This window comes from Natator depressus, chromosome 11, assembly GCF_965152275.1.
Source record: "Natator depressus isolate rNatDep1 chromosome 11, rNatDep2.hap1, whole genome shotgun sequence".
Taxonomy (NCBI): domain Eukaryota; kingdom Metazoa; phylum Chordata; order Testudines; family Cheloniidae; genus Natator; species Natator depressus.
The window spans coordinates 21,229,151-21,251,858 of record NC_134244.1 but is presented as its reverse complement, the minus strand read 5'-3'; the positions used below and the strand labels follow the sequence as shown (position 1 = coordinate 21,251,858).

The window sequence follows — 22,708 nt, the reverse complement described above, 5'->3', positions numbered from 1 at the left end:
CACTAATGTCAGGACACTATGGCCGTTAATGACAGGCATAAGGAAAGTTTATTTTGTATGGGGGAGTTGCACATCCCCGGTAAATGTAAGTTATGTAAGTCCTTTACACAAAGGACTTGAAAATCCAGGCAGGCTCGCCTCCAAATATTTTTAATGGATGGGTTGATGAGACTGGCTTTAGACCATGGGTCCTTTGACTCGTCTGTATATGACCTGTTGGTATCTAAAAGTACTCCAGGCAGAATGGGGTCTACATCATCTCAGGCTCTGTCAGCTTCGTCTTCAGCCCTGAAGTTGAGGCAGACTGAAAATGATGTTATGCAAAGAAGGTACATGACGCGGAGAGGCAGATCCTCAGCTAAGGTCTCCTCTAAGAAAAGAAGAGCTTCCCCACACCAGTCTACCTCAAGAGAGTCCTTGTGGCCCCGTAAGGCTACTGCTGAAGCTTGATTCCATCTTGGTATTGAATTTGCAGCAATGAAGCAGCACACAAAAGTCCCAACGTGTAATGCATCATCTCAAGTTCCCTCCACATCATGGAGTTTGGTACTGTCAACTTCCTGAATTACTTCCTCAGTACCATTAGGCTCCAATCTTGTGCTCTGGCATCACCAGTACTGATGACTCTGGTATTGTCAATGCCATCATTCTGCACCCACACTCTGCTGTTTGCTGTGCTGCACAATACTGTGCCGATAGCATAAAAAGCAACAGGGAATCTCCAAGTGTACAAGAATCAGAATCTCCAATACTTTCCACTAGTTTGATTGCTGTAGTTCTGGCTCCATCTTTACCCATGGTACTGAGCATTTTTATGTCCACACCGGTTCATGGGCCTTCAATGCCAGTTTCTTCAGCTGCACCAACAGACTTACAGTGCTGCTCTTGAGTAACAATCTACTCAGGCGTCTCCTCAGTCTGAGGACCTAGACAAAGAGATCCCATCTCACTCTGCTGATTCCTTGGCCCCCACGAGAAATCCTCATCAGCACCAGATGAGGCTGTGATCACTCCTAGTAGGCCACAGTTTGATGCCTTTAAAGAGTTTCAAGACCATCTTAAGAGGGTATCAGACTCTTTGCAACTTGCCCTTGAGGAGATTCAGGAATCTATTCAAAAACTGATTGACGCCTTTCAGTCTTCTTCTGCAGATAAAATAACCTTCCAATCAACAAGGCTGTTATGGACCCTGCAAGAGTGCTTTGGCAGACTCTAGTCACAGCAACTCATATGTCCTGGAAGGCAGGCGCAAAAAAAAAAAAAAAAGCCCCTGTGCTCCTGGCAGGGGGCGATTATTATTTTACTCATATCTGATGCCATTTCCTTTGTGGTGACAGCTGTTATTAAAAAGTCAAGACAACCAAATAAGAGTACACCAAAGTAATATGAGCCTAAAAGATGGAATTTATCTGGCAGAAAATCATACTTGTCAGGTAGTTTGCAATATAGAATTGTGACTTATCAAGCTCTGCTGGCCAAATAGCATTTTTTAAATTATAAGAAGTTCTTGACATTCATAGACAAACTCCCTCCTGTGTTGAGGGAAGAATCTTCCTCTTTGGTGACCAAGGGCCAAATGCTGGCCAGGACCAGCCTACAAGCTGCCCTAGATGTGGCAAACACTGCACCATGATGAATGGTTATGGCAGTGGTGATGAGAAGATCCTTATGGGTTCAGGGTTCTGTCTTCCCATTGAAGATTCAGTTCATGGTGGAGGACTTGACTTTTAAAGGGCTGGGCTTTTTTAGCTCAAAACAGATGATGCCCTTCATACACTGAAGATTTCTTAGGCCACACTTCAGACCCTACAGCCCCTAAAAGGAAACATATCAGATAACGAGTTCATACACTGCAGAGACCTTTTTCTCCTACACGCTCTTGGCACCAGAGACTATCCTAACCTTTCAGAAAGAGGCAAAACTTTCATAAGAAAACACCATCTTCATCAACTTCCCATACATCACAGTTCGCTCCTAGGTCAAAACACTCATTTTGGCAGGACAGATAAGAGATGCAAACCCACTCCCAAGAGTCTAGAAGCAACCTCCCTTCTTTTTGGAAATGGATTAATGTTTTTTTTTTCACATATGTATGGAACTCCGTACCTAAGACCAGTGAGTGCTAACATGATTTTGATGAGATAGTCTATCCAATTGTATACTGAGCCTACTCCCAGCCTCTTCTGCTTTGCTCCTCTTCAGGGACCCATCTCATGAGGAATTATTACACCAAGAAGTCCTCTTATTTATATCTCTCAGAGCACTAGGAACAGTTCCACCTCAATACCAAGGGAAGGTGTTCTATTCTAAATACGTTCTTATTTCAGAAAAGAAGGGATGATGGGGCCCCATCTTGGATTTATGAAAACTTAACAGAGTATTTAAAAAAAATCCAAAATGTCCAAATGTGGATAAACTTTAGATAAGTATTCAACATTTTAAATGTTTATATGAAGTTACTGTCTGAACCGCTCTTTTTTAATTGGTAGTGGTAGTAGTGATGGGCAAACCTCATGTGTAAGAGGGCAATGTTAATGTGAGAATTTCTTCTGAACTCATGCTAATTGCCTCATTTTCCTCATGATCCTAGTACTACCATTTCTCACTACTAATTAGGAAGTCATTTGGGTTACCTTCATTTTAAAAGTGCTGTACAAAGTCAAATTCTATTTGTCACTCAGATGCTACAGTGATTAGTGGAATATAAATATCTAGATAGATCATTCTGAAAGAAGCTTTTGTTTTGCTGATATTTTGTTTGTCTCCCTCTATCTCTTTGATACAGTTGGAAAAGTTAACATGGCTTTCTTCATGGTCTAGCTGACATTTTTTTCTCTCTCCTTTTTAATTAATGTTGTGCTGAGATCACTAGGCTTTGTGTTTGTGTGTTTGGTTGGTTTTTTTGTTTTGTTTTTATGGTTAAATAGTTCATGTTCCTTCTTAACAAACATTAGACCCAGTCCCACAAAAATTTACTGCGAAGCGTAACGTTTATTAATGGAACTATTCACAGAAGTAAACACTGCGGCCCAACACTTTAGCTCGTGCTTAATCCATCCCTGTTCACAAGTGCAATAAATGTTAAACACAAGCTTAATAATGAGTTCCATGTTATAAATCTTTACTACCACTTTAAGTATGTGCTTAAGTGCTATTCTGAATAGGGATGCTTTACTGAATTGGGTCCTTCATTTGGTAGTCAATGTTTTAAGGATTGGACTCACTGGGTGAAATTGTGGACCCATTGAAGACTGTATCAGAAATCCCAATGACTTCAGTAGGGTCAGGATTTCACCATTTTTTATCAATACAGAAGATACCAACAAAGATAATCCTGGCATGTGAAAACAGGAGTTTCTAAAGGAGGAAGTAGAAAACCAAGGTAGCATTGAACCTGAGTGATCTTGAACCTCTGCAGTTAATCTGAAATTGAGTGTAATCCAATTTTATTTTCAGTGGGAGAAAACTTGCTTGAGATTTTGGAATTGACTGTGTCAGTCAATATATTTGTATTTGCATCTGTGTCAGGAATTCACTCATTAAATATGCATACTTTCATCTTTCCTTCTGTAGAACATCCCACTTTACTGAAGTAAAATATGAATGTATATATCCCATCCCCACCCAAAAATAAATAAAGAAAACCAGATCGAACCAAGGTCAACAGCGACCAAGGCTCCACTGATGAGTGAATGGCAAACTTCACATTGATTTCAAAAGTAACCATCTGAAAGCTGTGTAGTGGCCTATCTGAAATGATTTCATGGTGTCAGTTCAGATTCCAGTGAATTTCACAGATAATGCTACCATAATTTGGCAATCCTATTGATCACCGCAGATAGTTGAGGATAGAACTGGAGGGCCAGATTGTATACATAAACATATTTCTGTTGAGCATGTCACCATTGACATCAATGGACTTATGCTGATTTATGTCAGCTCAGCATCTGACCTGTAGATTGAACTACCCCCATATCCCTATATCCTTGTCGGTCAAGTTGAGGTACATTGCTGGGGAAGTGTGGGGAAACATGCACTGCTACTAGTTCTCTGTATAGAATAGTTCAGTTTCCTGAGCTAGCAATCTGTCTCCTTTCAGAGAACTATATTTTCACAAAAATAAATTTTAAAAATATCAAAAATTCATTGAAAAAGAGGCCACTCTCGGGGGTAATTGGGAAAAAAAGTAACCTTTTCCATTAGTTTTGAGAAATTCAGTGGAATTGTATTAGTTTCCTAATCATACCCAGTAGATACCATTTTACATTACATTCTTTATTTTATCACAGTTCGAAACAAACCCAAATGTGAAGAAAATTATTTTGGATGTCCTAGTGGAAGATGTATTCTGAACACATGGCTGTGTGATGGACAAAAAGATTGTGAGGATGGAGTTGATGAATTGCATTGTGGTAAGAGCATTTTATCTTGTTCTAGCTACTAAAACCATTGATATGCATGTGCAAAAGAAGATTTATAATTCATATTTTTATATAAAAGTATTCATTCTTTATCTAACATTTTATTTCAATGATTTTTTATTAATGAACTCTTTGAAATCCAGACAGAAATGTAGAGAAAAATGTAATGCATTCAATACTTTAAAATTTTCTACTGCAAATCAGTAATCTTTATTCTATAGATAGTACTGGGAAACTTTTAGGGAATATGTCTGTCATGAAACTTCTCAGGTCCAACCTTTGTAGAGAGAGACGATGGCAATACCCAGACTCCCCTCAGCTTGGCCTAAAGATAGTGGTAAATCCAAACACAAACTTGCTTGCTGCTGCCATGGTAATGAAAAGGGGAAATAAATAGTCGTAACTTGGTAAATGGTGCAATTTTCTGCCCAAATCAAGGTAGAAGGAGAAGGCTTTTACTACTGCTATTCCTCCATTCTCAGCAGGTCTTCTGAGCTAGGGCAAACCCTCTGCCTGGCTCACTTCATGGACAGTTAATGTTTTCCTAGCCTATCTTTGTTTGTGGAATATATACCTCAAGACAGGTTGGCTATAGAGCTTTGTGAAATAAGTACTTGGATTTACATACATTGAACTTAATATATTTTTTTCCATTTTCAGAGCAAAATATTGTTTATTTTCTGTGTGCAACAACTTCCTTTTGGACTTTTTTAAAGCAAATTCCAATTGAAAATGAAAATCCTGTAGTGGAAACAAGGATAGAGAAAATTACCTATTCAGGATTTGTCTAGACACCAAAGTTGTAATGCTTCAGCGATAACAATTTACTTTACTTGGTATAATCCCCCATTCTGGACACAGTGATACCATTATAAAGGTGTTTATACTAGTAAAGCTTATTCTGGAATGGAGAGGGGACTAAGCTATACATTATTTAGACACCTTTATACTGATACGACTGTGTTCATTCTTGAGCCTGTGTCAGTATAACTTATTTTTAAAAAGAAAAAAAATCATACCCCAACCAAAAAAGTTATACTGGTACAAACTCTGCATGTAGACCAGGACTAAGTAATTTCTCTCTCTAATTTCCATGATTCTATAGTATTGCTTTATTGCAGACCCAGGAAAATTTGATTTATGATCATAATGAGATTTGGTCTTTTCCCCTCATGTTCTGCAATTTCACCAATCTAGTCTCATCATTACAGAACTAAATTCTAGCACAATGGCACAGTCATTTGTTTCCTAGTTGCTTTTTGCTCCAGACTGAAACCTGAAATCTGTGTACACGGTGTGCTTTTTCTCCACTCATCATGTGGTCAGGAGTTAAACTCTACCCCATGAAAGGCAGAAGGGTCAGACCTAGACACCATTTACCAGGCTGAGCCTGTCAGCAAGCATTTTAGGCTTTCTGTTTTTTCATTACTTTAAAAAATATTAAGAAACCCATTTGCCTTTTTTTGGTTTTGGCTACCTTTTTCCAGTTTACAGCTCTTATCCATTAGAAAATAGTGTGGACAATGTTTAATATAATTCAGACGGTAATAAATGACTTTTTTCTATTATTCATCTTGAAATTATTTTTCTATCAGTTAAATCATACTACATTTATTCTTGTGGGAAGGACGGAAAAAAGGAGACTTGAAGTTTTCTAAATGAAATTCTTAATATGAAACTGGATTTATTTGATACTCTACTGCAGATTGATTTTGAATTGAAGCAGAGCATTGTTATTTCCCAATGTATTCAAAAAAGTAAACAGAACAACAGAATGCAAATATAGGCCAATTTTCCAGATGAGAAAAAGAACATGGAAGTCTTCTCAAGACGTAATTAAATAGTGAAATACAAAGATGATGGAAATGATTGAAGAATTGGACTACTTGTCTCTGCACTTATTACCATAATTGCAAAGTGGTTTGCTATAGCAAAAACATGTATGTGAAATGCATGAACTATTCTCTTATTTTAAAAGTTCTTACCTTCAGTCTACTCATAAAATAATTTTAAATTATTTTAATTTAAAAGTTTTGTGTGCCCTTTTTACAAGTATTAGTGAACATATATCAGTTGGAAACCAACACAAATCCTGAGTTCTGTTTCCAAAGGGACATAATTATAGCATAGTTACATCTATAGTTACAGCTCTAAAAAGCAAGGAAGAGCTTTTACATTATGCTAGTGCATGCAGGAAACTTACTGTTACTGTGAACATAACAAGCATAGTGGCTGATATCTTCCCCAGATTCGTCCTGTTCATGGAATCAGTTTGCTTGCTCGGCACACAAATGTATCTCTAAGCAGTGGACTTGTGATGGTGAAGATGACTGTGGAGATGGCTTAGATGAGAGTGATGCTATTTGTGGTGAGTACTATAATTTTTACTTATTTTATCACATCATATTTTTGGGACGTGCAGAGCAATTGCACGGAAATTAATGGGAGTGGAGAATGTACAGTACCTTTAGGTCATGCTCTTTAACCATAAGCTATTAATTGTCTTTATTTCTCGAGCACAGATGATTTTTCTGCCTCAGGCAGATACATTTTTGTGAGTGGAGTGTGTAGTTTGTGGGTCTGGCTTCATAAAGTAGTGTACCGGGGCAGTTACCCTGCTCCTGAGAGAAAAGGCTAGGCTGACTGGGGAAGCAGCCACAGCTGGGGCCACACCCCAATCAGGCCACACCTGGCCCTGTTATAAGGGCTCAGGGAAGAGGTGGGTCAGTCTGTCTCTAGCTGTGGAGAGAGAAGGGCCTGGCTGCCTAGGAGAAAAGGGTACCTGGAGCGGAGCAGGGCTGGGGAAAGGCTAGAGGAGCTGGGGAGCTCCAGCCTGGCAACTCCCCAGGCTGAGGCCTTGGTAAAGGCCTGTGCAGGTACTGGGGAAGGGAGGTGCAGCCCAGAGATAGGCAGAGGCAGCTGGTCCAACCTCCTTGCCAATGATGAGTGGCCATGACAGACTGCAGTTTGCCCCAGTGAGTAGAGGCTAGATGACGACTGGCAGTAGCCACTGAGGCAAGGTGGGTGAGAGGGTTGGGGATTCCCCTGGGAGGGGAGACACAGAGCAGGGGTACTGCTGGGGCAGAGTCCCAGGGTAAGGGGCACCGGGGTCCGGGAGAGACATGGGGGCCTGACAGGTGAGCCACTGGCCTGCAGAGGGTGCTCCAGGATGGAATCGAGCTAATTCCTAGGACGACCAGCAGGAGGCGCCACACTGATGTAGATATGGTGAACCAGTTTGGGCAAAATAAGAACCAAACTTTTGCCTGTTCTCCAAATCTGAGCCAACCACCGTAAACAGGCCCCCTGTTCTAAATACCTTTATATTTTGGTGATCGGTGCCTAATGCCTATCAAAAGTCTCTGTGCTGTTTCCTGCTGCTGTTCTTTTAATTTCACTATTTTCCATATTTAGTCAAACCCCAGCATCTTTCTGAATCTTGGTGTCTTTCCGAAAATCCATAGCTCTTCATATCTTACCTGTTTTGGGGAATCAGATATGTCCCTTGTATTCTAGAGTGCAATTAAGTAGAGAATCCCTCATGTATGGGACTCAATTTCATCTGTTACCATCACAATTACTAGAAAGAGAGGGATCTGGTGTGATATCTGTTTAACAAGCAAGATTTCCCACTCTCTTACTCTCTCCCGCTTCACTGCCCCCCTCCCTTGTGCCGCCTGCCCCCCCAGGCCGCAACAGGTTTAGTGAAGGCAGTGTAAAGAGAGAAGGCAGGTACTTCAGACATATCTGCTATGGTACATTGTCAAAACCTAGGAGACTTCATGGCCTGAGGCTCAATAGGCTGCATGCCCACTAAATACACAACTTCAAGTAAAAAATAGGAAAAGTGGAAAAAAGGAGGACCAAACAAATCAATAAAAGCCACCACTCCTTTTTTAAGTTGTTCAGATGTTACCTCTCTTCCTTATCTATGACTTAGCATTGGTCATAGATCCCTTTATGGATGAAAGCTCTGTCACAGAATTATCTGGTATCTCTGAGGATTACTTAAAGACAAAATGCTGTGGAGTGGGAGACAAGGCCCTATTTCATCTTAGGAGCAGGAGACAAATAGTTTCCAGGTAGAACAGGGCTGTCAGAAAGCGTATGGGTTTCCCAGTTCTCTGAAACATTTGAAGTGTACCTATCTCCAACATAACATAATTTAACTTCAGAAGTGTTTGAAATGCCAGTCTAATAAAAGCAACACGAGTTGTTTTTCCTCTTGGTTAAAATAATTAAAATGAATCATAAAATAAATTCCTTGAGTTCATTTAACTTTTGTATTAAACATTCAAAGGCGTGAATGGAAATCTACTTTCTCTCCTTAATATATGCCAATTTGCTATACCTGAGAAGAGACATAATAATGATGGATTACATAAAAGCAATCCCTTTAAAAAGTCTTTAATAAGTACTAAAGGATAAATAAAAATCTGTTCTAGAGGAAAGTTGGCTTTTTCATGTTTGTTTTAAAACAGACCTTAAGCAATGAAAAATTATTTTCTTTATGCTGGTAAAAGTCTTATAAAGTGCTAAATATAAAGAACTTTCCAGGAAAAAGAAGTACATTCATTGAAACTGTTGGGATTCTTCTTACCTCTCATTCATTGTTCAATACTGGGCATTTGGGCCCTGATTTGGGGCCTGATCCTGAACTGCCATGGGGGTTGACAGTGATGAGCAGAGCTGAGGGTTGTTAGAACCCCCTTCAGGATCAGGCTCCTTCTCCAATAAATCCAGATACACAGTAGTTGCCAAAAACATCTGTCTACGCTTTCTAAAATTGTTCTACTGAATACATTACATAAAGTATAGTAAGATAGCTTGCCTCTTTCATTTACGAAAGAGGTGAATGACCGTGTGAATAGGGTGAACGTATATAGAAGGAAGGGTAGATATTCAAACCTTTAATTTAGAATACAATCCTCATCTGAATTTTTAGAGTACCGTACAGAGGATAATCTGTTGTTTTCATCTTTCTTTTAAAGGGAAACAAAAAAAGCGCTCTTCTAGAACTATTATTTATAAACCTCACACAAATTATTCAATTTGGATTTAGTAACCCTAATCTGTAGCTTTTTTTCCCAGGATCGGTAACCTGTGCTGCAGATATGTTCAGCTGCCTAGGTTCCCATGCCTGTGTCCCCCAACGCTGGCTTTGTGATGGTGAAAGGGACTGTCCTAATGGAAGTGATGAACTCTCTCCAGCCGGCTGCGGTATGTGCTTTTTATGTTAAACTTGTACATTTAAAAATATATTCTGACGTTTTCTCTTTTCATGGTACTTGTTGGTGTCTTTTATTTCCCGCTGTGGGCCTTCTACCCACTACCAAATGGGGTATTTGGCTGTATGGTGCAACATATGAAATACCGTAAACCATCATTGGGTAGAGATTGTCAGTCATACACTGGGCCAGATCCTCAGATTAATTAAATCATCATTGCTCCATTGACTTCAGTGAAGATATACTGATTGACACTAACTGAGGATCTAGTCCACTATATGTAACACATTGTATATGTTTCAAATATATATATTTGTTCCTTTTTTCACCATATTAGACAACAGTGGAAGCTTTATTATTGATTATGCATTTTACATGCTTTTAGCAAGAAAAAAGTATATTTTTGAAATCACAGAAATTAGCTGTTTTCATAGAGGAGTAAGATACAATTGTATCTATAATTTAGTCATGTTAATTATTCTCATCTCTACTTCTGGTACTTTATAATCTGCTGCTTCCCCATCTTTTGTTCTTGGTACCACTCCACTTTCTTGTCTGTAGGTATATGGGTTATAATCCAATTAAGGATGTCTGGGGTTTGGTCAGTAATTTAGGTGGATTTGTATTTTATCTGTATTTGCTTAACTAAATTATTTTATAAATTTGAAAATGTTCAGATAACTTTCTCTCAGTTGACTATGTATCCATTATTGCATGAGGTCTGGGGTAGGTTATCTGCATGAGGTCTGGGGTGGGTTATTCTACAGAGAGTTACAGAGAGCTGTCATTCAGAAGTAGTGTAACCAGGAGGAGTTCTTTGCAGAACATTCTTCCCACAATGAGGCAGTGCTGGGTATTACCAAGTACCCCTGCCCCATTGGTGTTTTTTCTTGTTTTGATTATTTTCTTAAGTACATTTGAATCTTTGAATCTACTTTTGTATTCCTTGTTTTGAGGGCAAGTAGTGCCTTCTGGTATTGTATGCACCTGACAAAGTGCGTGATTATTTGTTGCGAATCAGTGAGCACTAGTTAATTTACTTCACTTGTTTTTCTAATAAGTAAAGTATCTGTAGGTCCTGTTGTTCTGCGTGTTCCTTATTTTTCTTATGTGCTGTGTTTTCCTTAGCTCCTAATAACACTTGTGATGAGAACTCTTTCACATGCCGTAATAAAGTCTGCATTCCCAAACAGTTTGTATGTGATCACGATGATGACTGTGGAGATGGATCAGATGAGTCGTTGGAATGTGGCAAGTATAATTTAAACAGTTAACAATGAGAAAAATCTCAGTCTGAATAATAGGACAGACATTTTTAAAAACCTATAGGGAATGAAGACAAGAATTTTTAGAAAATTTAATATTCTAATTTACTGTTGAATGAGACAATTGTTCACTTTCTAAATTTGTTTTAATATTTGTTTGTAATCTAATGCTGTTCCTGTTGAGCACAATTTTGTACATACTTATTTGAGGCAAAAGCTATATGAATTTATAGTTGATTCTTTTTAAAAAATATGAGTTAATAGAGTTAATATATAAAGTAAATACATTATCAGTAATCTATATATGTTCATACTGCAGGCTAATAATAAAGTACAGACTGTGCCATAGTAAGCAGTAAAACTTCTTTGTTGCTGTTTTATATTATATACATACTGTATCTGACTGCCTGACCTCACCATTTTGCATCAAGGAGTTCTTGGGGCATATAGCCCCTGTTCAAAACTATGCCAGTGTGTTTATCTGCAATAGTCTTAGGCTTAATTTTCAGTAGGTTGTGTACACACATATGTGCATTCACCACATATGTATGAGGAACTCAGGAATTTGTGAATGCGCAGTTAATATGCATGCAAAATACAAGTAGATATGTGTGCACAAAATGTCCAAGCCCAATCTGTTGGTAATCTGGCCCAGTATGTAGACAAAATCTAAAATGCCTTCTGTGTGCATGCTTTCTCACTTTATGTGAATGTGAGCATGGTTGCGCGTGTGCACACACACATAAACAGTTAGAGATGATCTATGGCTTCTAAAACATGAGGTTTCTATCTATATTAGGCATTGCTAAAATTTCTATCATCTATGGCTTATACATGGGTAACTGAAATATATATGAACATCAAGCGATTTTAAGAGTGAAGCATATGTGATTTTTTTATGGTAACATAAACCTTATGTATGCTTATCATAATTTCCTTATGTCGTAGTATTAAATCTATTATACGATAAAGCTTTGTGGGAAGGTAATGTGACCATAGTGTTCCAGATAAACGCTTATTTTTCTCTTTGTTCCTCCAGTCCAGTCCAGTCCAGTCATTTGGAAGTACTTCCTCCCTGCCATTAGATGGAAATAGAGCATATGAACTTCTGATATCCCTCTGTACCTAAGGGTCTTGCCCTTTCAGAATCTTCAGGTGTTTCTGTATCCTGCAGGTGATACAGCTACCAAGATGGTTAATTTTTCCTAGGAACGGGAAGATTTAATCCACTTCACCAAGACTAAAGTTGCCCACTCCCAAATGCACCTTACCACTCATTGTAAGAGGCAGCATGAGAGCTGCTCCCTTGGTGAAACGGGAAGGAAGGGGGCAACCAAATCAGCCCTGCTCCTGCCACAGTCAGCTCAAGCACCTCAATACCACAGAGACAGTAGCCATAACAGAATGACAACCAGCGCGCCTACTTTATCACCCCTTGACTCCAGCTCCTTCTCCGTGGTGGGTCCCATGACATCTCGGAGGGATCACTGTGTGGACTTCCTTTACTGTCAACAGTGTTCATATGCCATTAACTTTTGTGGGTCAGTATTTTTACCATCACAGGGGTCATTTCCCTTCCTTTGGAAATCCTATTCCCATCACATGGTTCTCCCTTCCTAGACACGATTGTTCTTTATCCATGCCCTGCAAACTATAGAAGAGCAGCATCTGAACTGGAAATCTTCAAATTCCTTGACTCTGCCTATCAGTCTTATAGGGCAGCAAAGTGATTAGAATACTGTTGTGTATATATTTAGTAAATATTTATTTCTTTAAAGATAACATCATTGTAGGACTCTTACTCTCGGGGCCTCAGGGGGTCTAAAGTTTTTTAGCTCTCTGAGAGACCTGTAAGTTGTCCTAAGGTGTTCCGCCAGTTGAGCATGCTCCAACTATATGCACTGCCGTGTCCTTGAAAATTCTAGATCCTGTCTGATCACAGTTAGAGGATAGCTCCCAGAAGCCAGTGCCCAAAATGTCAATCTTTTCAGCATTTCATTTCTTTTCTTTTCATAGAATCATAGAATAACAGAGTTGGAAGGGACCTGTGGAGGACACCTAGTCCAACCCCCTGCCCAGAGCAGGACCAATCCCAACTAAATCATCCCAGCCAGGGCTTTGTCAAGCCTGACCTTAAAAACTTCTAAGGAAGGGGATTCCACCACCTCCCTAGGTAACGCATTCCAGTGTTTCACCACCCTCCTAGTGAAAAAGTTTTTCCTAATATCCAACCTAAACCTCCCCCACTGCAACTTGAGATGATTACTCCTTGTCCTGTCATCTGCTATCACTGAGAATAGTCTAGATCCATCCTCTTTGGATCCACCTTTCAGTTAGTTAAAAGCAGCTATCAAATCTCCCCTCATTCTTCTCTTCCGTAGACTAAACAATCCCAGTTCCCTCAGCCTCTCCTCATAACTCATGTGTTCCAGTCCCCTAATCATTTTTGTTGCCCTTCTCTGGACTCTCTCCAATTTATCCACATCCTTCTTGTAGTGTGGGGCCCAAAACTGGACACAGTACTCCAGATGAGGCCTCACCAATGTCGAATAGAGGGGAACGATCACGTCCCTCGATCTTCTGGCAATGCCCCTACTTATACATCCCAAAATGCCATTGGCCTTCTTGGCAACAAGGGCACACTGTTGACTCATATCCAGCTTCTCGTCCACTGTCACCCCTAGGTCCTTCTCTGCAGAACTGCTGCCTAGCCATTCGGTCCCTAGTCTGTAGCGGTGCATTGGATTCTTCTGTCCTAAGTGCAGGACTCTACACTTGTCCTTGTTGAACCTCATCAGATTTCTTTTGGCCCAATCCTCCAATTTGTCTAGGTCCCTCTGTATCCTATCCCTACCCTCCAGCGTATCTAACACTCCTCCCAGTTTAGTGTCATCCACAAACTTGCTGAGGGTGCAATCCACACCATCCTCCAGATCATTAATGAAGATATTGAACAAAACCAGCCCCAGGACCGACCCTTGGGGCACTCCGCTAGATACCGGCTGCCAGCTAGACATGGAGCCATTGATCACTACCCGTTGAGCTCGACAATCTAGCCAACTTTCTACCCACCTTGTAGTGCATCCATCCTGCCCGTACTTCTTTAACTTACTGACAAGAATACTGTGGGAGACCGTGTCAAAAGCTTTGCTAAAGTCGAGGAATAACACGTCCACTGCTTTCCCTTCATCCACAGAGCCAGTTATCTCATCATAGAAGGCAATTAGATTAGTCAGGCATGACTTTCCCTTGGTGAATCCATGCTGACTGTTCCTGATCACTTTTCTCTCGTCTAAGTGCTTCAGAATTGATTCCTTGAGGACATGCTCCATGATTTTTCTGGGGACTTAGGTGAGGCTGACCGGCCTGTAGTTCCCAGGATCATCCTTCTTCACTTTTTTTAAAGATGGGCACTACATTAACCTTTTTCCAGTCTTCCGGGAGTTTTCAAAGATATTGGCCAATGGCTCTGCAATCACATCCGCCAATTCCTTTAGCACTCTCGGATGCAATGCATCCGGCCCCATGGACTTGTGCACGTCCAGTTTTTCTAAATAGTCCCGAACCACTTCTTCCTTCACAGAGGGCTGGCCACCTGCTCCCCATGCTGTGCTGCCTAGTGCAGTAGTCTGGGAGCTGACCTTGTTCGTGAAGACAGAGGCAAAAAAAGCATTAGCTTTTTCCACATCCTCTGTCACTAGGTTGCCTCCCTCATTTAGTAAGGGGCCCACACTTTCCTTGGCTTTCTTCTTATTGCCAAGATACCTGAAGAAACCCTTCTTGTTACTCTTAACATCCCTCGCTAGCTGCAACTCCAGGTGTGATTTAGCCTTCCTGATTCCATTCCTACATGCCCGAGCAATATTTATATACTCATCCCTGGTCATTTGTCCAATCTTCCACTTCTTGTAAGCCTCTTTTTTGTGTTTAAGATCAGCAAGGATTTCACTGTTAAGCCAAGCTGGTCGCCTGCCGTATTTACTATGCCTTCTACACATTGGGATGGTTTGTCCCTGTAACCTCCATAAGGATTCTTTAAAATACAGCCAGCTCTCCTGGACTCCTTTTCCCCTCATGTTATTCTCCCAGGGGATCTTGCCCATCAGTTCCCTGAGGAACAAAGTCTGCTTTTCTGAAGTCCAGGGTCCGTATTCTGCTGCTTTCCTTTCTTCCTTGTGTCAGGATCCTGAACTCGACCATCTCATGGTCACTGACACCCAGGTTCCCATCCACTTTTGCTTCCCCTACTAATTCTTCCCAGTTTGTGAGCAGCAGGTCAAGAAGAGCTCCGCCCCTAGTTGGTTCCTCCAGCACTTGCACCAGGAAATTATCCCCTACAGTTTCCAAAAACTTCCTGGATTGTCTGTGCACCGCTGTATTGCTCTCCCAGCAGATATCAGGATGATTGAAGTCGCCCATGAGAACCAGGGCGTGCAATCTAGTAGCTTCTGTGACTTGCCGGAAGAAAGCCTCGTCCACCTCATCCCTCTGGTCCGGTGGTCTATAGCAGACTCCCACCACGACATCACCCTTGTTGCTCAGGCTTCTTATCTTAATCCAGAGACTCTCAGGTTTTTCTGCAGTTTCATACTTGAGCTCTGAGCAGTCATACTGCTCTCTTACATACAGTGCAACTCCCCCACCTTTTCTGGCCTCCCTGTCCTTCCTGAACAGTTTATACCCATCCATGAAAGTACTCCAGTCATGCGAGTTATCCCACCAAGTCTCCGTTATTCCAATCACATCATAATTCCCTGACTTTGCCAGGACCTCCAGTTCTCCCTGCTTGTTTCCCAGGCTTTTCTTTTTCTTATTACTGAAGGAGAATCTTGCTTGAAGGCATTATTCCAATCCAGGAGAACTTTAAAAGCTGTTGGTGCACTTGACGTGTGTGTATATATATATATATATATATATATATATATATATATATATATATATATATATATATATATATATTCCAATTCTATCTGCCATCCAGATTGGCATAGTAAACCAGTCCTGATATTATTTTTATGAAGCTTTGGCACCTTGAAGATGTTCCATGGCACTTCAAGGCTGTATATTGAGGGATAACTTGAGAAGTCATTCCATGCAGCACTTCAGAATTCCTTATTGTCACCACTTGGAAGTTCAAAGAGATGCTAATACTCTAAGTTTATTTCAAATTGGATGCTCTGAGGAGCTACATAAGTTGGACAAAAATATATTCAGGATTACCAGTGAACACATGTTTTAAAGCTGTGCCTACAGATGTTTTGAAATAATGGCAATGGCCACTTTAGCAACTCATAATGCACTCCGTGCCCTATAAATCTAATGGAGATGAAAATCTAGGTGCAATACTCTACAAATATTGGTGCTCATGCACCAGTATGTGTGGGTGCCACAACCATGGCAATGACGATTACTAGCCCCAGTGTGCCAGACAGACTGGGTTTTGACAATAAGTTGTGCTGATTCATTGTAGAGGCTTAGCACCACAGGTGCAACAGCACTGGTCCAGTGCCAATGATCAGAGGAATCAATATATCAAATAGGCTCAACATTAATTGTCTCTGGTACTGAAGTCAGGAGGACGTTCACATGACAGGGAATGGTGCTAGTGTTATAGATATTCTCAGCACTATTGCACTGAGAAGGCACCATGCCAGCAGAGTCCAGATCCAGAACAATTTGTCACTGACAGCCATTAATGACCTCCTGAGCAAGTGTCAGGATCCTGACAAGGCCAGTCAGGACCAAAGGTCAGAGCAGGGTCAAACCTGAGTCTGACAGTTGCAGAGGCGTTGACAGTCAAGTTCCATATGCCAGGATCAATACCAAGGATCAGAGTCTGAGGCAGGTTTCAGAGTCTGGATCAAGAAGGCAAGGTCCAAATCAAGCCAAGTTTGAAGCCAGGAGTTTAAGAATGGTCATGGCAGATATAGGAAATCCACACTGTTGCCTGGACACTTCCTGGAATGTCCCTTTGGTTTACATAGGGTGGGGAGCCAATCAAGAGCCATGAGGCAGGATAATTATGGCTACTCCTCCTTTTGTGCCCTTATAACCTTGTTCAAGAAAAGGGAGAATAAATGGCCAGAATGGATACTGTTTTTAAGAAGATTCCAAGTTTGCATGTCCAGTGTCATTGATTTCAAGTGTAGGAACCATGGCAAGTTCCCATTTTTTCCCTACAGCTCCCATCTACATTGCTCCAGTACTAGTACTACACATTAGGGCACATTAAATTGACGTGCTGGGAACAATGAGACTGTATTTAGGAACTCATACTGTATAATAAGGTTCAGTGCTGACAGGCACAGCCTCATAACACATGTCAGGACTCACTGGCAACTAATGCTCAAACCACTCCAAATGGGATGTATTAGCAGGAGTGCTGTAAGCAAGACACAAGAAGTAATCTTTTTGGCTCTACGCCAAGCTGATTAGCTCTCAGCTGGAGTATTGTGACCAGTTCTGGGCATCACACCTTGGGAAAGATATGGACAAATTGGAGAAAGTCTAGAGGAGAGCAACAAAAATGAATAAAGGTTTAGACTGGAGAAGAGACGACTGATGGGGGACAGGATAACAGGCTTTAAGTACATAAATGGTTATATAAATTGTTCTCCTAACCACTGACAGCAGAACAAGAATGGACTTAAATTGTAGCAAGGGAGATTTAGGTTAGACATTGGGAAAAACTTCCTAACTGTAAGGGAAGTTAAGCACTGGAACAAATTATCTAGTGATGTTGTGGAATCTCTAGCATTTGGAGGTCTATAAAAACAGGTTAGACAAATATCTGTCAAGGATGATCTAGATAATACATAGCCCTGCTTCCCTGCAAGGAACTGGACTAGATGACCTATCAAGGTGCATTGCATGCCTGCCTTTCTATGATATACTGTAACAGTCTCAACTAGCCATGGCAGACAGTATAGCCAGAGCAGGTCACCTCTGCCTGCCAGGCCAACTAAGGTGCCCAGCAACAGAGAACTTCTTGATCTAGAACCCAATTTACCATGAAAACCCATCTCAATGTATTGCTTATATCCTGCCTGTTGGCATTAAAAATCTAAGATGAAACTTATTCAGAAAAGGTAATGTTGCAGTCAAGGCACTTCACCCACTTTAGAATCGGGGTGGGGGGGACTTTTCTTCTTGGTGTACCTCAAGGCCAAGATAGTAGATATCCTGATTATTTCCTGAGTTTGTTTAGATAAGAGTCTATATTTCACTGAAGCTGCAATTTGTACAATTTGCTGCATATATAGTTAGAGTCTATCATTTCTGGTTAGCTCATATTCAGATATGGTGGAAGTCCTCAAGGCAATTACCAAAATGAGGCCAATGCTCAGATGATCTAGTCCTCTTTTGCATCTGAATTTGGGTCTGAATTCTCTTAATATTTTTACTATTCTATTAGTCTTTGATAACTGTTTCAATATGGATTCTGTTCCATTTTATAATCCTAATTTATTCCTTCAAGGCTTATTCTTAGTGATTATTTATTTGTCCATAAGAATATGGGAATTTCAGACTCTCTGTTGAGCAAATCTTATACGAGATGTCCCCAGGAGAGTATGCGGAGAAATGCTTTGTTCTCCATGAGATCTTCCCCAAAAGAAAAGGAACATGAGAGTTAACCATTTCTACTTAACTAGAGTAACTGATTGGTGAAGTTTATTTAGAAATACGAAAGAAGATCCAATTTTAGTTCCACATTTCTTCAAAGCCCATTCAACCAGATCATAGGAGCATCATAGAGAGAGCAGAAGCACCTATGTGTCAGATCTAGATTGACCTGGTTTTAAATGCATGTCTTTGCCAGACACTACAGATGGGAATTGGAGGCTTTTGCTGAGACAGCCTCTGCAAAACATCAAACACGATGTAGCTGAGGCCTCAGATGTAGCTGAGGCCTGGCCCAACATGAGTAATTAATATGTGAAGGGAGGTTGCATTTGATTGGAAGATAGAATTAAGGAAAGTCTATTTTTAAAAAGTTACATCTTTATGAAGGTTCCCTGTTGAGTTACTCTGGCTTCTCTGGTGAATATTACAAGTTAGATAAAAGATAATTATGTTTTATGATTCCAGTGGTACATTAACTCCATTCAAAGTGTCAATGGAGGATACTGAGAGAATAAGGGGATAGAGGGGTGTCTCATCTCAGAAGGTCAAGTGCTCTGATTCCATCTGCTGGCAGGGAAGAGCTAGACCCAAATTGTGTAGAATAACTAAAGGAAAATTAGCTGGTATTTTATTTCTCCGTCTGGTAAGGTAGCTCTGCTAATGCTAATGTACATGAAACAAAGCTTCAGAAACAACCATCATCTTGGATTTGCTCCTCAGAAAGAGCAAGTCATATTTTTAAAACTTCAAAAATTTCATTTTTTGCTGGAAAAATCTGTTGGAATGTGAACATTCAAAAAGGCAGGAAAAACAGCTGCAGGGCAATTTTGACTTCATTCTTACTCACATGCATAGCGTAATATTTTCATGAGTATGCATACTCCAAGATAATCCCCCCCCCCCCGCAATGAAACATGCTTTGTACAAAAATGGCAAAATTCTACTGTTTCGGAAAAGAACATGAATTTTATCCATTTGATTTGGTTTCTTGCAGCAAAATGGTGATTTTTCCACTGAAAAAACCTGACCATTATGTTTTAAAATTGCAAGGGAAGAAAATTTTTATTTGACTTTTCAGTTTTTGCCATTTCTGGATTTTTCTTATTAAACTCTGGCAGAGACTCCCTTCTAAGGAGCAAATTCTAGATGTTGTCCTTTTTGATTTTCTCTGGCAAAAATCTATTTGAACCTCTCAGAAAATAATCTTCTGCAGTTTCCAGAACTGCATTGAGGATTTTGTCTTTTTAAGGAGTCTGTCTTTTGAGATGCACATGTATATGCATATTTATCTTTCTGTATCTCTCTCTTTATAGAGATACATTTGTTTACTTGTATAGACTGTTATGAAATTATGTGACAATATACGCATATGCAAAGTATGAATCAGTAAAGCTTTGATTACTCTGTTTCTAGGGTATCGTCACTGTAATCCTGGAGAATTCAGTTGTGCTGATGGAAGGTGTCTCTCAAATTCACAGTGGCAATGTGATGGGGACTTTGACTGCTCAGATCATTCTGATGAAGCTCCTATAAACATAAAGTGCAAAAGTTCAGGTTCATTTTTTTAAATCACATATATGCATTTTTTCCCAACAAACTTAATTTAGAATTGTAGATAGAAAGACTATAATACTAATAACTGTACAGTCCTGTCTTTTTAATGCTTCATTCATCCTGTGAGGAGGATGCAGTTGTAATTTGTCATTCCTGTAGTTTATCAGTCTCAGCTGATTAAAATTAAGCTAGCCACACCAGATGGTTCAGGGGAGCTTGTAGTTTGTTTACACATGTGTTTCCAGCTAGTATAGACTAGACAACATTACAGTAGTTACTATTCAAGTTTATAGGACCTGACCTGCTCGCTCCATAATTTTGCAAGCAGGGAGAGCAGACATAACAGTACATTCCAATAACACAGGATTAGCTCTGACCAAACCAGAATGGAGATATGTTGGATTTCTCAGCTTCACGCCATTTTAAAGTTCTCTCCACTTTTATAAGTCACAAAATGTAAATGTGTTCCACTCCTTTTATCAATGCCACTGAAGCTTAATTGTTTCTATTATGCAAATTTATCCTCTTCTGGAGGTAGTGGACTATTCCATGTCGTTTTGCAAGGGGAGAGCTATATGTGAACAGTTCTTCCACTCACACCTTATCACTCCATTAAGGCATTAATGTAGCCCATCATACAAGCTTTCATAAGGATCATGCATTGTCTGCAAGACAATACTATAGTATGTGGATCCAAAGGTTCACTATTTAAGATTCTGTTGCTAAATTAGGATACCTAAGCACAAGTGCAGAAATTTGTTCTGTGAGGGTGTGAATGTGCACATTTATTTAAAACTAGGAGCTGATCATAAGGGTGTAATCCTGTTTCTGTTAAAGTCAATGGTAAAATTCCCATTTTCTTTATCAGGATCAAGATTGGGCCCTGAATGTTGAACCATATTGAATATTGATATTTAAGCAATAAATATTAATTACCATTTGTTTTCACTATCATGTACAATACTAATTTTAATATTTAATCACATATTGCTGCAGAGATTTCAAATCCTAAGGCGTTTCTCAAGTTATACTAGCTGCTGTTACTGGTCACCATGCTGGCTCAGCCTAAGTACTTAATACAAGATAAAGGGTACGTCTGCACAGCAGAAACCCCCCTGTGGTCCCAGATCACAGAGCTCAGGTCAACTGATTTGAGTATTGCAGGGCTAAAAATAGCAGTGTAGACGTTTGGGCTCGCACTGGAGCCTGCGTTCTGAAACCCAGTTCAGGGGGGAAGGTCACAGAAAATGCCTACACTGCTATTTTTGTCCCAGCAGCACAAACTCCATATGCCTAAAGTCAGTTGACCCAGGATCTGATACTCACTGCTGTGTTTTTTGTTTTTGTTTTTTTGCTGTGTAGACATACCCATAGGAAACATGGGTGTCATGCAGCATGCATCATGGAGGCCCTGAGAAAGTTCCAGATAATCTATAAACCACTTAACTGTGGTATGTAACCTATCGCTTAAAGCAGCCTCTGTATTAGGTGACTGAAGGATAGCTAATGTAACACACATTTTTTAAAAGAGCTCCAGTGGTGATCCTGGCAATTACAGGAAGGTAAGCTTAACTTCAGTACAAGCTGATAAACTTAACTATAGTAAAGGACAAAATGATCAGACAAAATGTCTTGAGGAAGAGTCAGCACGGCTTTTGTAAAGGGAAGTCATGCCTCACCAACCTATTAGAATTCTGTGAGGGGGTCAACAAGCATGTGGATAAGGGTGATCCAGTCGATACAGTGTACTTGGACTTTCAGAAAGCCTTTGACAAGGTTCCTCAACAAGGGCTCTTAAGCAAAGTAAGGACTCATGGGATAAGAGGGAAGATCCTCTCATGGATCAGTAATTGGTTAAAAGATAGGAAACAAAGGGTAGGAATAAATGGTAAGTTTTCACAATGGAAAGAGGTAAATATCAGGGTCCCACACAGATCTGTACTGGGACCTGTGCTGTTCAACATATTCATAAATGATCTGGAAAGGGGGTGAACAGTGAGGATGCAAAATTTGCAGACGATAAAAAAATTACTCAAGTTTGTTAAGTCCAAAGCTGACTGCAAAGAGTAACAAAGAGATCTCACTAAACTAGGTGACTGGATGATAAAATACAGATACATTCTATGTTGATAAGTGCAAAGTAGTGCACATTAGAAAAAAATAATCCCAATTATACATATAAAATGATGAGGTCTAAATTAGTTGTTATACCAAAGAAAGATCTTGCAGTAATCATGGATAGTTCTCTGAAAACATCTGCTCAGTGTGCAGCAACAGTTCAAAATGTTAGGAACTGTTCTGATATTTTCTCTCTTTCCTAATGCCACTATATAAAGCTCTGGTACGCCCACACCTTGAATACTGCATGCAGTTTTGGTCATCCCATCTCAAAAAGATATATTAGAATTGGAAAAAGTACAGAGAAGGGCAAACAAAAATGAACAGGTGTAAGGAACAGCTTCTATGTGAGGAGAGATTAAAAGGACTGAGACTGCTCAGCTTAGGAGAGAGATGACTAAGGGGGATAATATAGAGGTGTATAAAATCATGAACGGTATGGAGAAAGTGAATAAGGCAGTGTAATTCGCCCTGTCACATAACACAAGAACTGGGGGTC

The 22,708-nt window shown here is 40.1% G+C and overlaps 1 protein-coding gene across 1 annotated transcript in view; it reads left to right on the top strand.

Annotated features, from left to right (window-relative positions):
- The window catches only part of LRP1B (LDL receptor related protein 1B), a 1,292,938-nt gene that overhangs the window by 1,015,395 nt on the left and 254,835 nt on the right, over positions 1-22,708 (top strand). The window contains exons 50-54 of the mRNA XM_074967293.1: positions 4,290-4,412; positions 6,670-6,789; positions 9,513-9,641; positions 10,778-10,900; positions 19,951-20,091. Coding sequence (XP_074823394.1) covers positions 4,290-4,412; positions 6,670-6,789; positions 9,513-9,641; positions 10,778-10,900; positions 19,951-20,091 — 636 coding nt within the window. The remainder of the gene's footprint in view (positions 1-4,289; positions 4,413-6,669; positions 6,790-9,512; positions 9,642-10,777; positions 10,901-19,950; positions 20,092-22,708) is intronic.